Source organism: Pleurodeles waltl, chromosome 8 (assembly GCF_031143425.1).
Source record: "Pleurodeles waltl isolate 20211129_DDA chromosome 8, aPleWal1.hap1.20221129, whole genome shotgun sequence".
Lineage (NCBI taxonomy): Eukaryota > Metazoa > Chordata > Amphibia > Caudata > Salamandridae > Pleurodeles > Pleurodeles waltl.
Window position 1 is genome coordinate 1,299,533,312 of NC_090447.1, and position 14,441 is coordinate 1,299,547,752.

The following is a 14,441-nucleotide window of genomic DNA, read 5'->3' on the forward strand; positions in this document are numbered from 1 at the left end:
TCTGAGCAGAGATGAACATCTTTGTGGAGCAGTACCTCAGTAATAGTATTACGTTTCAAACATTATGTCAAGCACTAATATGTCTGAACCTCCTCGTTTTCTTTGCGATAAAGGTGACCCCATTTTACCATGGAGAAGGTGAAAACAGATATTTGATTCATAATTACTTGCTGTGGGGGGGGAGTTTTCAACGGTTCGCAAGCAAGCTATATTATTACATAATTTATGAATTGAAGAGTTTAGATGAAGTTGCTATTGGTCAAGGGCTGGGTGAACCAAACAATGTTTATGACATGGCAGTGATGATGTTGGAGAATAATTTTGGCGCACAAGTTAATGTGCTTCTAGAGAGACACAAATTTTTCATGATAGTACAAGGGAAACAGGAGAGCAGCTTTAAAAACATTAGCTCAGCCATGTGAATTTGACCAATTAAAAGATTCTCTAATTAGGGACCAGATTGTCAGATGCACGAATAATGTAAAAGTTCAGGAGAAACTTTTAGCAAAAAATCCCAATTTAAAGGATGCAGTAGCTATAGTTGAAGGTATGGAGAACACTAGTATGTGGGTGCGTGAAATGGATGATGAAAACTGAAAAAATGATTTGGAAGTGGACGAGTCAGTTAATGAGGTAAAAGGAATTAGTAAGCATACAGATAAAGAAGTTGACAAATATGAGAGGGTGAAAAGTAAGGATGGAGAAAGGAAGTTTGAAAAGAAGAAATCTTTTCAGAATGGTGCTTCAATTTCAACAAAGACTGGAGGATTGAAATGTTTTAGATGTGGGAGTGAAGGTCATCTTTCCAATAGTCCTGGATGTTTTGCATGTTCAGCATTTTGCAAGATCTGTGGCGAAAAAGGTCAAAGGGCATTACGCTAAAGTGTGCGGAAGTAGTAAAGAAATGACAGTGAGTTGTGTAGATGACAAGGAAAAGTTTGTTTTTAGTATTAGGGATGACGGCTGGGTGGATGCTGATCCCATAGAAATGCCAGAGTGTTAAATTGTGGTAGGTGGAAGGAAGGTGCCTGTACTTGCTGATTCCGGATCACCATATACAATGTTTGGTGACAGAAATAGGGATTTGATATTTGGAAAAGGGGAAATTGAATTACAGACACCAGATATAAACCCTGTGGGGTATGGAGGTGTACAAATAGATGTATTAAGATTTTCGGTGATGAGAATCCTAATTCCATACAGAAGGTGCTGACAATGGCAAATGGAGCAATTTCAAATGAAAGAGTTTCAAGATTTCCTGAGGTATTTGGTTAGAGCGACAAAAGAATTTTGAACCCAAAATTATCCTCAAGAATGGAGCAACGCTATGTGTGACCAAAGTAAGGAAAGTTACACATATGATGTTGGCACCACTTGAACAAAAGTTAAAGAAATTGAAGGAAAAAAGTGTGATTGAAGAAAATTAATGTTTGGAGTGTTTGGCTGCCATAGTTTTGGCACCGAAAAATGCTGGTAAAGCGATTTGTATGTGTGTTGACTTGAGAGGTTTAAATGAACATATCTGGGTAGATAGACAACCATCACTGAATATTTCTGAAACTTTGGCATTAATCAAAGGTGCAAAGTTTTTCAGTGTGATGAATTTGTTCTTTGCTTACCACCAGGTTATGCCCCATCTTGACTCTAGACCATTGACATCATTTGTAACTCCTTTGTGAACTTTCAGATTCATCTGCATGCCTTTTGGGCTTGTCTCTGCAGCAGCATGTTTCCAGGGAGTAATGAAGAAAGTACTGGAAGGGCTGGACAAAGTTTTTTTTCAGGATGATATCTTAGTTTATGGCCAAGATCAAAAAGAAAATGATGAGATACTATGGAGATGCTTAGAACTATTACAAAATGTAGGTTTGGTGATAAAAACAGAAAAATGCAAATTCAGAGTATCAACTGTAACTTACTTGGGGGACACCATCTCAAGTGAAGGAGTGAGTCCAAAAATGTATTTGGTAAACAGCATTGTACAGGCCCGTAAGCCAGAATACAAAGACTGAGACCCTCGCTATGACACCAATGTATTTCTGCCATCAGGCCACACGGGTGGCCTGAACCTCGTCGGCCCTATTTTGAGTTCCCCGCTGGGCCAGTGGGTGGAAACAATGTTTCCGCCCGCCAGCACAGCGGAACAGGGCCTTAACATTGCAGACGGCTGCAAAGCGGCGGGGCAGTGGGATACGTGATGGGGCTGTGCATGGGTCCACCCCCCCCCCCGAGTCCCCAATTCCGCCAGCCTTTCTATGGTGGTGTAAACCGCCATGGACAGGCTGGCGGATGGGGACTCGTAATCCCCAGGGCAGCGCTGCGCTGGTGGATTACAACTGCCGGTACTGCCAAGCTGCAGGCTGGCGGCAGCCTGGCAGTGTCGGCGGTTGGACTGTGGCGGCTCCGCCACGGTGATAATGTAACGGTTGGACCGCCACAACCGCAGCGGTCCAACCACCACCGAGACCCTGGCGGTCTGGTGACCTCCAGGGTCATAATGACCCCCTAAGTGCGGTCATTTCTTGGTTCAGCAGCATTCTGTTCAAGGTTTATTCGGAATTTTGCTAGTGTTGCACAACCATTGGGGATGCTGCAGAAGGAATGCTAAGTTTGATTGGACTGAAGAATGTGACCAAGCTTTCACGAGTATTAAGTGTAGTATTGGAAAATTAGCAACCTTGGGGAATTTTGATGCCCACAGAAAAACAATTTTATTAACTGATGCCAGTCTCAATGGATTAGGCGCAGCTTTGACTCAAAAAGTGGATGGTAAAACGAAAGTAGTAGCTTTTGCTTCTCATTTATTGAAAAGCGCTAAAGAGCGATATTCGGTTATTGAGCAAGAGGCATTAGCTGTGTACTGGGCAATTCTCCATTATAAGATTTTTCATGGGGAATACCTTTTGTTGTTACATCAGATCATCGACCACTTACTCGTATATTTTTGTGAAGAGAGATGGAGAATGTATCTCGTAGGATCATGAGGTGGTCAGATGGATTGTCTAATTACAATTTCACAGTTGAGTATGTGCCAGGATCAAAAAATGGAATGGCAGATTGCCTTTCCAGGTTGCTGAATAACAGGAATGAAGAAGTGGGTGAAGAGGTAGCTATGGATTGGGTACATGAATTGGCTTTGGAAAACACTAAGTGGGAAAATGCTAACTCAAGTGACTTACAGTTTGTAACCTTAAAAGAATTAATCCTAAATGGTTAGCCGAGCAAAAAATTATTACCAACCATTGTTGAGGGATTTCTTTGTGTAATGCATGAATTGAGCATTAGTGGGATGGGTATGGTGTTAAGGTGAAACCGTGTAGTGCCTCCTAAAGTCTTGAGAGAAAAATGTATTAATTGGGCTCACGAAGGACATTTGGGAAGGAATATGACCAAAGCTCGATTACGAGAATGGTACTGGTGGCCAAGGATGGATCAAGAGGTAGAAATTGTTGTGAAAGACTGTTGGCATTGTGCAAATAATGACAAAACAAAGAAAATTCATACAGCTCCCCTGTCACCTCTGGAGGTTCCAAAGGAACTTTGGACTAAACTTGGACTGGATATAGTGGGTCCGTTTGACCTTTTGGGCAATAATGAACGATATGTTATGTTACTGGTAGACTACACTTCTAAGTGGGTGGTCACAAAATGTGAGGCAGCAGTAAATACCAAAATAGTGATTTAATTTTCAAAAGAAGAGTTTTCTAGGGAAGGTGTTCCTAAAACTCTAGTAACTAATAATGGAGTACAATTCGTATCTCAAGAAATTAAAGATTTTCTCAAGGAATTGTCAATAGTTCGTTTCAAGACAGCTCTATATTCACCACAAGCCAATGGCTTAGCAGAAAGTATGAATAAAATAGTAAAAAGTTGTGCACAGTGTGCGCTTTTGAATAGGAAACATCTGAAAGATATTTTGAGAGAAACATGGTGGGCACATCGTTTTACCTCAGTAACGTGATATCTGTATCTCCTTTTGTTCTGATAAGGGGCAGGAAACCACATTGTAAACTCAATCTTGAATGGAGCAAGAGGTGAACAATTCAGATGATGAACTGGTTTTGTGTAGGAGGGAACATCGAAATAAGTATAAAGCTCACTATGATGCAAGAAGTTGTGTATGTAAATCTCAGTTTGAAGTGGGTGACAGAGTCCCAGTGAAAAGACCTGAGTAGTGAAAAAGGGCAGTTCAAAATTCATCGGGCCCTTTGTGATAACTTCATTAAGGAGGAATGTCTCAGTGTTAGATTCAGGTGATGTATGGAGTGTTTCCAGATAAAGCAAAGTGAGTCATATTAATTTGGAATCTGTGTTAAATAATAACAAAAATATAGTGGATTTTAATAATAATAATGAGCTTTTGACAAGAAGGAAGAGATTTACACCTGCCTGGCACAATGACTATGTCATGGGGGAGTCACAAGTTCTGAACATAATTATAGTTAAGGAAGGGATGGGTAATGTGTTTGTTCAATACTACTAGAAATATGAACGACTCGCTATCACAGAGGTTGGTGTTTCAATGATGTCCTGAATAAACCCTTCTTGCACTATTACTGAAGTGGATGCCGCATTCTTAACAGCCTTCATCAGGGAAACTCCCAGAGTCTAAGCCCACCTTTTAACAAGTGTTTGTAGCTAGCTCCTCTGTGATCACCGGAGCAGAGGCCATGGAGTTCCCCATTACTTGGCATGCTTGACATTCTCGTACTGACTCTTCTACCTTTTGTGGATCCCTGGAAAACACACTTTCCCTTGTACCCTTGCTTTTGTTTTCTCCATGTCTTGGTGGCCCTCATGGGCCAGTGCAATTACTTGGGACTCCAATATTTTCGGAATTACAATGCAATGTCTTCTCATAACAATGCCTTCCATCACAGAGCTCAGCTCATCACAGACTTGCCATAGTTGCAACAGTAGTGACTTCTCTCATGGGTGCCACTTGTTGGTGTCTTGGAGGAACAGTTTCCATGTGTTGTTGCTAAGGGATTCATTGACTTTCTAGAGAACATCGTCCTCCTGGGAAGCTCGTAGAATGTCATCCAGTGTTAAGGCCTTGGGGCACCCCACCATAGTCACCATGCATGCAAACTCTTCCTCTCTTTCTCTGTCAACTTCAGGCTCTCCTTTGTTGCCCAGGGTGTGCCTCAACAGGAAGTCAGCTGGGTTGCTGGGTCCTGGCCTGTACACCACTTGCGTTTGGTACGGTAGAGGTTGCAGAGCCCACCTTTCGATTCTGGGGGGTGGATGCGGGCCATGCCCGCAAACAGACTCACCAGCGACTTGTGGTCTGTGACCACTTTAAACTCACAGCTGTAGATGTACAGATGGAAATGGTGGCAGGCCCAGTTGATGGCTAGGGCCTCCTGTTCGATTTGGGTAGATCCTACCTTGGTGGCTGTCAGTGCTCGGCTGGTGAAAGCTAGTGGTGCCCACACTCCTGGTTCCTGTTCCTGGGTCAGCACTGCACCCAGGCCTACTGGACTGGCATCTACCACTAAGTTGGTTGCCTTGTTTGCAAAGACGGAGGCCATTGTGGTGTCTGACAGGAGGGTGCCTTTGATTTTGTCCAAAGCCTTTTGTTCCTGGGGCCCCCATGACCACTTCATCCCTGCTTTTATGAGCAATCTTGATGGTTCGGACAAAGTGGCCAGATTGAGTAAGAACCGGCCACAGTATCTGGCCATGCCTAAGAAACTGCAAATTTCTGCAGTGTTCTTTGGTGCTGGGGCCTCTTTGATGGCCGTGGACTTCCTGGGGTGGACCTGCAGAAGACAAATCCAAGCAATTCAATCTTTGATTCAAAGAATGACCACTTCTCTTTGTGTGGGGGTAATCCTTCATCTCTTAATCACTGTAGGATAGCCTTGAGACGTTTGTGATGATCCCTTAGGGTGGTTGAGTATATATGGAGATACCTCATATTTAAATCCAATTTTGAGACCCATTTGGCACCATTTAAATCAGTGATAATTTCATCCATTGTAGGTGTGATGTGTCTCTCTCTTTTGATGACCCGATTTGGCAGCCTCATATCGATGCACAACCGGGTAGCTCCTGGCTGTATAGGTTTTTTCCTGTGATGACAAATGGAGACACCACTCAGTGTGTCAGTCTTGAAACCCTTTCAATAACATACTTGTGCTCAAGTGCTTCTACCTTGCTGCACAAATGAAACAGCACTAACCGGTGTCTGAGAGCAATTGGTTGGACAGTTTGTCTATGTGTAGTTTGACATCTGCTACTTTTCTGCGCCCAAAACCTTGGAACAGTTCTGGAAATTGTTATACTATCTGATCTACTTGGAGTGTGTGCACTTCTCTGGCAAAGAGGACTAGGCCCAGTTTTTCGGCCATATGACAACCCAACAGAGTCCCTTCTCCATCCTTTGTGATATGGAATACTGTACAGATTACTCTTCCCCCATGTTGGATAATCACCTCCATGTCTCCTACGAGGGTAAGCGGCTCCCTGCTGCCGAATGCATAGATCGTTGAATGTGATTGCCTAAGAGGGGGCCTGGGATTCAGTAACTGATATTATTGGTGCATCATTACATTTACTGAGGCTCCCGTGTCTATCGAGGCTGGGACAGTGGTACCTGGTAATGTCACTTTGCAGGGTGGTTGAGGGAGACTTCCTTTGCTCCCCGGTACACTGTAAGATGTCAGAAAGACTTCTTCCTTGTCGGGTTGCTTCTGTTATGTCATCCTCTCTCCATCATTCATCCTTGTCACCTCAGGAGGACATTCGTTCCTCTAAAGTGAGGTTGCGTACTGCTCTTTTCACTGCTCTACCCCATTGGGCTCAGCAACTGCAGTCATTGTGCCTACATTTTCTTGGGAAGTGATTTGGTCGACTGCACACAGAGCACATGCGCCTAGCCCATCTCTCAGTGGGGTGATACTCCAAACCGGAGTTTCTGCATGATATGTCATATTGAAGCCGTGCCTTGGATTTGGTCGGTGATAGTGGCTGGATCCGAACAACGTCTAATGTCTCTGACTTAATCACTGGCGTTTCGTCCTTTGTTTCTTCAATGGTACGGCACCAGCTCCATTTCGTCTGCCCGAGCCCTATAGAGGTCATATGTTTGAGTCAGTATGAGCATATCTTCGAATGACCGGTTGTCGTAGTATGAGCCTCCTGAGATTTGCCGATCGGCATCCTTGTATGGGCTGAGCTCTAATTCCCTTTTGCTGACCATCGTCTGTGCATGTGCAGGCTAGGGCTCATAGACGAGTATGGAAGTTGTCCATGGACTCGCCTTCTTGTTGGCAGTCTTGGCGTAGTTTGAATCTTTCAAAATCGGGGTTCATTTGTGGGTCAAAATGCGCATTTAGCACTCTTGTTGCTGCATCATACTCATCAATTGCCCCTGTGTTTGGGAGGTGTCAAAACCTACTGTACAGTTCATCTCCCCCAAAGGGTAGCAGCAAAGATCTCTTGACTTCTCTGTCCTTTTCTCTTGTGGGTCAAAAATAGTTTTCTAGACTTCCTACCCAGGTTTTCCATCTGGGGGTTGCCGTTGCCATAGCAGCTAACTCATTGAAAGGTGCAAGGGTTCCTACTGCAGAATGTGTGGTGGCCGTAGGTCTGGCAGGTGCTGCTGGCACTCCTCCATCCTGATCGTTATCCCCCATGTTCGTGCCCTGCAGCTTGGTTCCTCTCCTGTCAATCCACTGTCAAGTGGAACAGTGCTCCTGTAGAGCTCAATGGTCTGAGCTTGTCTGAGGTGGCTGTGTGGCTCGTGTCTCCCTAGTGAGTCGCTGCACCTGTGTATGCAGTCCCTTTATATTTGTCTCTGTTATATTTTTTCTACTATTTGCACAATTGTGCTCTTCATGTGCGGTGGGGGTAGCGTTCCTTGTTCCCTTCCAAAATGCCTCTGATGCGTGTTGGGCCTCTAATCTTGGGCCAGCGGTCTCCTTTTTTTGTTGTTTCTGCACCTTTATTTCGCCTTTTTATTTCTTGTTTTTCTCTTATTTGGTTTGATTGGTGGTGTTCTGTTCTATTTTATTGTTTTGTGTTCACATTCATGTATTCCTTGCGTGCCTCACAGTGATCAGGCTCCGCCACCGTCCTGTATGCTCTTGGTAGGGAGTGGCCATGTGTACGGTTGCGGTGTGTGATGGTCGGGGCCGTGCACGCTAGGCAGGGTCCTGCAGGCAAGGAGCGGCTGTCTGGTTCACGATACATCCCACCTTTGTCGCCTCATGGCAGCCAGAGTTCCGTGTCAGTGAAGGCTCATGCTAAACAACTCACACACTCAGCCACACAAAGACCACGCTCACTCAGTGTTCACCATGTTGGTACTGATCTCCGAGTGGTTCATATCCATTTATTTATCCCCTAAGCTGTGCTTGGCCAAGGTAGTGTGTGCGTAGTGTTGGATCGTGAATTTTAGTAATACTTTAAGTGATACAGACATCAGCAGAAGGTGACGATTTGTGTCTCATGTTTGACAGCCTAACATAGAAAGCTGCATTGATGCATATATTGAATGTACTTATGTTTTAATTTGTTGGTGGTCACAGTTGTCCCTTCTTAATTAAACAATACGTCAGTGAAATAAAAATGATGTTAAATTATAATTTGGACTCTAGACTAATTGCTAGTGTCAAAATGATTTTCATTTTTAATGTTTAATGTGTGATTTATGAGTTTAAAGGTACTTGCATAAAGGTAACAACTGCACTTCTCTGCCACATTTATTGAAATATACTGACAGTTATTTCAAGTAAAATGTAGTGCTCATACTAATTAAATATTAGTATTGATGAGTTTATAAGCTTATATTTTTACATGTATTATTAAATTGCAATGATTAACTGTAATGCAACTGATTTTTCTTATGTTATCTTACATGAGGCCTGCAGAGCTCGTATTTTGCAGTCATGTAGAAGTGATGAATCACTGTTCTTTCTAATGTGAGTTTTTCTCTAGGTTCCGTTTTCATGAGAAGTTTTGCAAGTAGCAATAGGTTCATTGTTCAATTCCACAGAGACTTTTAGTTTAGTGGCCTTGAAGAAGAACATGCTGGCCTGTGTAATGAATGTGAAATAAAATGTTGCCACTATTGTACGGATTCACACGGATGGAAGATGGTTCTCAGGGAAAGTTTGAGAATTTGATGGACTGTTGCAACTTTGGAACCACCCGATGTCGATGATTGTATGAATCCTCACTTGTGTGACCTGATGCCATTAAACAGACAAATCAATTTAATTTATGTGTTTTATATTAAGGATGGAATTTTAAAGATTTAATCATCTCTTTCTCTGCACCTTTCCTGATGACACGTCTGAGTGAACGTTGCTGCTGATCCAAACGTGTTGCTGATGAAGAAGCCCTGAATGCTGTTCACTTGGAGAGGTATACCTGTCTCAGCTGATTGCCATTTCCCCTCGACATGTCCCTTTTTCTAGAATAACATTTAACATGCTGACACTCACTCTTTTTATTTTTCTAGCTAGTAGTCTGTAGACCAGGATACATTTTCTCAAATTATTTTTGTCTCCTTTTGTGTCTTTGCCCGCATGTGTCTGTCCCCACATATGCATTTCCCAATTTGGTTAGCTGTAGGGTCAACCTGTGTCCAGCCCAAAATGTCATACTCTGCTTAATTGAACTTGAGAAATGTTGATACAATCTGACCTGAGATAAAGTTCTGTATTTCAGATAACTTCATTAATGATATGCATGATTCTTCTTGGATGCCTAATTGTGTTAATGCTAATTCCAGTCGCGGCTGGTGTTGGGACAAAGTGTTGTGGTGGAGGGGCCAGACAAACAACAAAAAAAGTACTTGAATGCCCCCTGCATCGTCCCTCTTCTGCCTCCGCTGCAGGCACAGGCTCCCAGACTGACCTGTGGCCAATCCTAACGCTGCTCTCATGCTGCTGGCAGCATGAGAGCAGTGTCAGTATTGGCCTGAGCTCCCTCGATTTGTGCTCCCATACAGACTGGGAGCCTGTGCCTGCTGTCTCCAACCTGGCAAAGTAGCTTGGGTGCCTGTGCCTGCAGTGGAGGCAGAAGGGGGAGTGGTAGGTGCACAGTTGGGGTTAACTGTGCACCTACCACTTCCCCTCCTGCCTGTCATCCCCAAGCGCCCCCTAGACTCGAAGCTACGGAGAAAAACAAAACGATAATAAACATGCTTTATTATCATTTTATTTTTCGAATTTTGCAGCTACTGCTGCTGGCGGGGCGATGCTCCTCCAACATAGCGGAGGAGCTGCCACTGGCTAATTTGTTTGCACTTGTTTCAACGCTTTGGGCAACCTATGGTACTTCTATACTTTTATAATTTGATCTTACGTACTGTCTTTATGACACTTTGTCGTTGTAAAATAAAGCTTTGAACTTTATTCCTGATAGGATTTCCTTCCATGGCCAGACTGCAGCGGCGGCCACTGCAAATCTCAAGGGTCGGAGCGGGCAGGGGGTGAAGGGACAGGGGGAAAATAAAATAATTACTTTTTTTTAAAGTACCTGTTCCTGCCCCGTCTGGCTGTTTCGCTCCTCCCCCCTCCCGTGGCCCAGCCCCACCCCTCCCTGCACATGCTGGCTGAGCCAGCAACTAAAAAATAAACCATTATTAAAATATTGTTTTATTTTTCAATTGCTGGCTCAGCCAGTGGGGCGACGCTCCTTCGCATTGCAAAGGAGCCGTCCCTACCACATTTTTCATGGTGTCACAATTGTTGGGGTGGTGTTAATGTAAATTTGTGTATGGTTCACCACACTTCTAGCTGGGTCAAAAGGTCCGTCGACCTCAATGAAGTGTTTGATTCCTGCAAATGATGAAAATGCGTTTGCAGTAGGCTGTGCGGAAGTCCACACTGCGGGTGGCTCAGTACACACATTATGTGCCACGTTATTTTTCAATGGCTCCTTTATTTGTAATCTTCAAAACATTGTCAAGGAAACTTTTTTTCAAATATTTAGCACATTTTATGGTTACCTCCACATATATGAATAATTATGAAAACTTGAATTTGAGCAAACCTTCTTTTGCTACCAAAAATTAGTTTAATCATGTAAAAAACATGCATTTGAAAAACGACCGCTAGGAAAAAAACGACAATGCTACCATTCGTTTGATGAAAAACTTTGGGATGGCACTAGCGACGTCTTCGTTTGGTTTGTAGGCATTTTACCAGAGATGCCCATATTTGAAACTGCAAAACCTCTGTGATTCCTTTGTGCGCCCCTAACGCACGAGCCAACACCTTTAGATTTTCCCTCATAGAAAAGTGACACCCTTTCCACCACCTTTTTTTAAAAACATTTATCGGGTGATGTCATCAGTGGCCATAGGTCGTGCGGTCATTGCTAACATCATTATCATAATTAAAAGTTTGAAACCAGGTGATGTACACCTTTTTTGTTAACATGATGTTGAAAGGGAAAAATTAATTCTACACGGGTCTGCTTGCCATAATAAAGGCAGTGGTGGGCATCGTTGATATATATATGATGAATGTAGATAGAACATATGTGAGCTACTGTAACAAATGAGGATAAATACAAGACCAGATTTGTACTAACACATATGAAACAACGTACCAAAAGTGCAAATAGCGCTCAGACGCATATGTGTAAGAGGATAATACAAGCGATGCATTCAATACTGTGAAGTCTTGCTCAGCTACAAGGCCACTGTATGTTACAAAATAGTAACAACCACATTAACTAGGAATTCCTGCACTCTCTAGCTCACAGAGCCCGTCCTTCCAGTCTGAGCAGCAGCAGGCGAACGGCGTGCTGACGTCACACAGCTTGCATTCACCAACGCCTCCCGGCAAATGACAGCCGTGGAGCCCGCTGCCCCGCCCTGCTCCCCGCTCCCCGCTCCGGAGCCAAGATGGCGCCCTCGCACGTCCTGAAGTGCTGCCAGCGGGTACTGGGCTGGGTCCCGGTGGTCTTCATCGCGCTGGTGGTCTGCTGGTCCTATTACGCGTACGTGCTGGAGCTCTGCATATGTAAGTATCGCTCTTCGCAGGGCGGGCCGCCTCAGCTCTACAGGACTAGGGGCTAAGGGGATGCTGGACTGATTCGGTCAATTTGACCAGCCGTGGTCTGCATATCTGTAACTACTCGCCAGGGGGCGCCGCACTCGCAAAAGAATCCCCGTTTCCTTGCTGACATCATTACTGGGCTAGATGGTCTTTTAACAGGGCAGACCAGAAGCTCGTGCCATTGGCGAGACACTGTTAATGCTCACAGCAAGAGTGGCTTTTTGTCTTCTGACACCTGTGGTTTATTTCCACCTCTTGGAAACAGTCTTCTATGCGGCCCTTTAACGTGTGCCTCTGTTTTTCTTTTTATAAGAAACACAAACCCACCGTGTGTGCTCCAGCACTCTTTTTATTATGTTTTACTTCCTATCGTCATTCTTCGTGCTGTCTGTTCTTAATCTAAGTTATTGACCTACATGTGAGCACTTTTTTTATTTTCAATTCAAAGTACCTAATTTGCAACCCCTGTTTAAATATGTACTTGCTTGTCTATTTTTGCTCGTTTTGTGTTTTTTTTTTTATTTTATTTTATTAATTATACTTTGACCTTTCTCCGCTCACATCTGATGGCTAACTTGTATATTATTAACACTTTCTGTTACTAATACTAGTTTGATACCTAACAGCTTTTCTTCTTGATCCACTTGATGACATGATGGTATCCTGAAATCGAACAATACTGCTATGGAATGAGTTCTGCTGGATTTTATTTGCATCTTGAACGTGGTTATTATTGTCTGCTAGTTTTACATATTTGTATTTAACCATGACAGAGACAGATATTTTTTTCACATGGGGATATTTATTTAGGTGCCCACATATGCTACAATCTAGGAGTGGAGGCCAATTTTAATTGGTAGACATGCGTTTTATCCGGACTGTCAAACTATTTTTTTTTAATTAGGTACTGCTGTATAGATATTGTGGTGCAGTCATCAATTTGAGCCCATGGTTGCAGTTGGGGTCCACTGGTACTTATTTTCCCTCATCTTAATTTGACCCAGGGGACCCGAGTTAAAAACATAGAAAGGGTAAAGAAGGAGGGAGAGAGAAGGAAAAAAGTGATACAAATAGCAGGAACCTGCACAAGTGAGCTAATTTGCAGGAAGAGTTTGGTGGGAGATTAAAGAGGCATGAGGTGGAATCAAGACTATGCAGCCTTGGTATTCAGCACGGTGACATTAGGTAGTGCTGACCTCGGTCTTCTGAGCAAAACTTTAGGCCCAACACACATTCTTTTACAAATTAAGCACTGCTCCGGTGATAACTGCTGCAGCCTTGTTTGGACATCATGTTGTTCAGGGACTGTCTAAAATGCAGCGGCTGCTGCTGGCAATAGCGCTCAGTGGGGCAGCGGCGGGGTGAGGGCACGCACGTGCGGGGGTCAGGAACAATAAAAAAACAATAAAAAACAACCACTTACCTGTAGCACGCCACCTTGGTGTTCTTCACCGCCTTGGTGCTTCTCTGCTTGCTCCACTCCCCACCCAGTAGAGATGCTACTTTCATGCTGTTAGCCAGCATAAAAGAAGTGCCGGGATTGGTCTGAGTGGGCTGAAATGCCGGTTAGTTGGGGACTGGGACCCTGTGCTGGTTCTCCACCCGGCTGTGCAACACAGCCCGGGTGTAGAGTTTTAAGTGTGCATGTTAGTTTGGCTGACCTAAGACGACCGGCCAAACTAACATGCAGACTTAGAGTGCACCTACCACTCTTCCTCCCTGCTGCTAACACACAGAGGATGGCCCCACCCGACCTAGTCTGGTGGACTTGATAATGAAAAATAAAATGATAATAAAATTGTTTTATTATCATTTTATTTTTCTGCCTCCTGCTGCCTTTCAATAGTGGGGCGACACTCCTCCGCCGTAATGGAGGGGCCGCCTCTGCTAAAATGTGCATAGTTAGTGCATAAAATATAGAGTTGCTCATTTTATCTCCCTTATTTAGACAGTGACATGTATTTTATTTATTTTGTTAACCAGCATGTCCATACGTTCTGGATTTTTTTGGGACAGTGCTTTTAGGTCTAGCCTAGGCAGCACGCATGCTGTTCTGCTTTCCCTCTTATCTCATAACCGAGCTTACAGAACCTCTCTGGAATGCACTTCTGAGTTTGAAGAAGACATTTATTGTTATTAATTCTCCACCACGAGGTTCCTGAGAGATGAAATTAGTAGATTGGAAGCACATGTTCAAAAGTAGTCACAGCAATGAAAGCAAAATATATCAAAGTACTTCTCAGTTGCAATGTACACAGCAAATAGATGTGATTATATTATAGCATAACTTCAAAGCAAAGCATAAAAGTCAAAATTCATCACCTAGAGCCTATAGCTCAGCTTCATCTTTCTGGGGTCTGCAAGTTGATGACTCCGGTCAACTGCGAGAAAGAGATTCTCTACCCAAACTGGAGACAG

The 14,441-nt window shown here is 43.6% G+C and overlaps 1 protein-coding gene across 2 annotated transcripts in view; it reads left to right on the top strand.

Moving 5' to 3' along the window:
- Positions 1–11,817: 11,817 nt before the first annotated feature.
- The window catches only part of ZDHHC20 (zinc finger DHHC-type palmitoyltransferase 20), a 309,510-nt gene continuing 306,886 nt past the window's right edge, over positions 11,818–14,441 (top strand). For both annotated transcript variants that reach the window (XM_069202257.1, XM_069202258.1), the window contains exon 1: positions 11,818–11,987. In XM_069202257.1, the coding sequence (XP_069058358.1) occupies positions 11,870–11,987 (118 nt within the window). In that variant the 5' untranslated portion in view covers positions 11,818–11,869. The remainder of the gene's footprint in view (positions 11,988–14,441) is intronic.